A 3,246-nucleotide genomic window follows, 5' to 3' on the forward strand; every position below is an offset into this window, starting at 1 on the left:
AAAGGGATGTAAAGGAAGAGGATCCAAAGAACAAGAAAATAAAAGTAAGTTAAAGGGAAATGAAGAAAGTTTTTTCTTTATTTGTTTTTAAATTTTTTTACCTTTTTCTTTAATAAATTTATCTTTAGTACGTGGTCAGAAGCAAGAATTAAGGAGGTGGAAAGGGAGATTCGATTGATTGGAACGTTTGAAACACAACGTTTTCTAGTATGTTTTTTAGCTAGATCACCCCCAATATCCCTTTCATCGAATCACCAAAGGATGTAAAATTACTTTTCCATAATACATACATCATTAATTAATTTTTTTGAGATCATAACCTTAATCACAAAGATTTGATCATGATGATGATGCAGCATTCATGCTCTTTCTAATCTTTTCTTCTTTTTATTCTTAGATGTCACTTGCTTTTCCATGGGTAATCATTTTAATCTTGAATCTAGATATCAATGGTGTTACAATTATTACTAGAATCTAATTTCAAAAATAAACTTATTCAGGGATTCTAAAAATAAAACACTTTAACCATATTTACATAAGCATTTCTTGTAGAAACCGGCCAGAAGATAGTAGAAATCCTCAAATTAACCAAATTTGTAAATTGTGTAATACTCCAAAAAGAGGTGCTATATATACTGCAAATAACATTTATATAACAAAATCAAGAGCTAGCTAGGGCCAATCCATTGTAATACAGGAACTATACGAACTTTGAACACACTAGCTAATTATTAATAGATGTCTCATGAGAAGCTAGCTAGCCATGATCACTAATAAATAACACCCCGGCCATCAATAAGACTAATTAATCTGAATCATTCAGATATATTTTGAAACAGAAATCCGGCCCAGAATGATATGGTAAATAACTACTGGCCGGTTTTTGATTAGTAAGTAGTAGTAAAATAATTACTAATACTCAGTCTAGCTAGCAAACTTTAAAAAGTCATAAAAAAGAGAGCAGCTAGCTAGCAAGGAGAAGGAGGCATAAGTTTCAAACCTAAATCATCATTTTCTAAAACCAACCTTGCCTTATGAGTAGTATTAGTAGTCCCATATTCAGGATGAAGTCTCTTTTTAGACAACATTAACGGAACACCAAATAGCTTTGCTCTTGTAGTAGCGATATTGTTGTTGGTGATCCTCATCGTTGTTGAATTATCATCATGAGACTCTAGCTGCTTACTTGCAGGAGTAGGGTACACAACAGTTGGACTGTTAAAGATAGATGATGTTGGTTGTTGATGATGATGTGGCTTGTGTTGTTGATGAACCATTAACGGCGGGGGAGGAGGTAAGATATTACTAGGATATTTTACTGGTTTCACATGGTTTTGTACAAAGTAAATAACATCATTGTAAAGCTTTCTCATGTGTGCAAGCTCAGACATCAACATGTTATTGCTTCGTCGTAGCCTTTCATTATCTTCTGATAAAGCCGTCACCGTATTACCCGGCCTGATGTTGTTGTTGTTACTATTATTAATAACGACGTTCGGAAATATTCCGAATAAGCCGCCTTTTGTTGTGTTGGTAGTTGGTGAAGGAGAGATGAGTGGTGGCGAGTTATCATGGTCACCAAATAGATGATGAAGATCGTCATCGGAGTTTGGTGGTGAGATGCTGTCACGTACAAGTGTAGATGTTGATGATGATGAGTATGAGAATAAACCATTTCCTACTCCGCCGGTGAAGTTGTGGTGGTTTGTCCCGACATGTGGTTGTGTTGTTTTCCGGCGGTGGATCTCACATAACAAATGTTTTTCGCCTTTTTTGAAGAACTCATTTGCAAATTCCCATCTATCCGGTACAATTTTCCTAAAACCCTAAAATGTAGAGTATATAACAAAATCAATATCAGATAAAAAAAAATATATGTAAGTAATTGGATAATATAGTACATACTTTCTATAAAAGATATACTTTCGTTAAAGCACGCTTAACTATAAACAAAAAAAAAAGGAAACAGTTACACACATAAGTGTTGAGTTGGCGGACAAAGGAGGAGAAGTTGTTGTGTTTGAAGTAATTCGGAAGGAGATCACGAGCAAAATCTGGTGGCCGCCACACGACGAAAGTGGTATCGTCGTCACCCCATGAGACTATATGATCAGTGGTTGGATCATCAACTAATTGGTAGGTTTTAGTAAGGAAAGGAGCAGGCATTGATTTATGAGAGTCTAATGATAAAAACATTCCTTCACTACACGAGTTATGATCTATCATCAAAGCCATATATATATATATATATATGACAACGTACAGTAGTTAATAAAGTCAATAGCTATATTGAGTATATATCTTCTTTCAAATCTGGTTTGTTTGTGTTAATGTTTATGATAGTATGATTCTAGAAAGAGAAGAAGAGAATTGAAAGAGAGATGAGGGTTGTTGGAAGAAGGTATGAAAAAGGAAGGTTAAATCTTCAAGTTTAAACACTTGTTTATAAACACAAAAAGTACGTTCTTTTTATTAAACTAAAAAAAATTACGTAAAAAAGAACATACAAAAAGATACTATGATGGAGATCTAAGAGTATTTAATTAAAGTATTAATAGATATATGGTGATACTTGTGGTAATATGTACTTTTTAATTATACAAATGAAGAGTTCCATATATATATATATATTCAAGAAACAAGAGAGAATATGTGTCTGAGTGTCTCTGTCTAGGACTGTGAAAAATAAGAGCTTTTCAAGAAAAACCCGTGACACGTTGTACACACACTATATATATATCCTCCTCAAACACAATAACTTTTAGCATAACATTTGATGTACTGGTTATTTAAGTGTGACCAGAAGAATATGCTAAGTTAGTAGCAAAAATTAAGACTATAGGAATAGTGAATTCCCTTCCACAAACGTACAGCTAGCTAGCCATAGGTGTCATACGATCTGGGAGAAAACTTAAAAAATTTTGCATTCCTCTTTTGTTTATATTCGTTCTCTTTTGGAATATTTGACTACCGTTGACCAGTCAAAACTTTTGTATATATGACTATAGATTTAGCCTGTTTGCATGCAATGACAACATATTGAGTAGTAGTGTAGTACCAGCTATATATATATATATGGTTATTATAAGACTTATAATATTCACTTTTTTTTTTAATTAAAAGTTATAAATATAGAGTATATTATATGTAATTTTTGTCATGGTCATGTTGTAATTAAAATGTTTTGCAGCATGATTACTTTCAATAGTGAGAACGGTTAATTAATGATGAAGGATATATTAATGG

The 3,246-nt window shown here is 32.8% G+C and overlaps 1 protein-coding gene across 1 annotated transcript; it reads right to left on the reverse strand.

The window, feature by feature from the left end:
* Positions 1-799: 799 nt before the first annotated feature.
* On the reverse strand, positions 800-2,235 carry LOC122589942 (heat stress transcription factor B-4-like). The gene is made up of 2 exons (XM_043762274.1): positions 1,978-2,235; positions 800-1,826 (listed from the first exon to the last, which is right to left on the reverse strand). The coding sequence occupies exons 1-2, from the start codon at positions 2,233-2,235 to the stop codon at positions 969-971; spliced, it is 1,116 nt and encodes a 371-aa protein (XP_043618209.1). The 3' UTR covers positions 800-968.
* Positions 2,236-3,246: the final 1,011 nt, after the last annotated feature.

The sequence above is a fragment of the Erigeron canadensis genome, chromosome 2 (assembly GCF_010389155.1).
Source record: "Erigeron canadensis isolate Cc75 chromosome 2, C_canadensis_v1, whole genome shotgun sequence".
Classification (NCBI taxonomy): Eukaryota; Viridiplantae; Streptophyta; class Magnoliopsida; order Asterales; family Asteraceae; genus Erigeron; species Erigeron canadensis.

Coding starts and splice junctions, on each gene's coding strand:
- LOC122589942 (XM_043762274.1), bottom strand. CDS start 2,235: ATGGCTTTGATGATAGATCATAACTCGTGTAGTGAAGGAATGTTTTTA. Junction 1,827..1,977: donor TCCGCCAACTCAACACTTAT/GTGTGTAACTGT, acceptor TCTACATTTTAG/GGTTTTAGGAAAATTGTACC.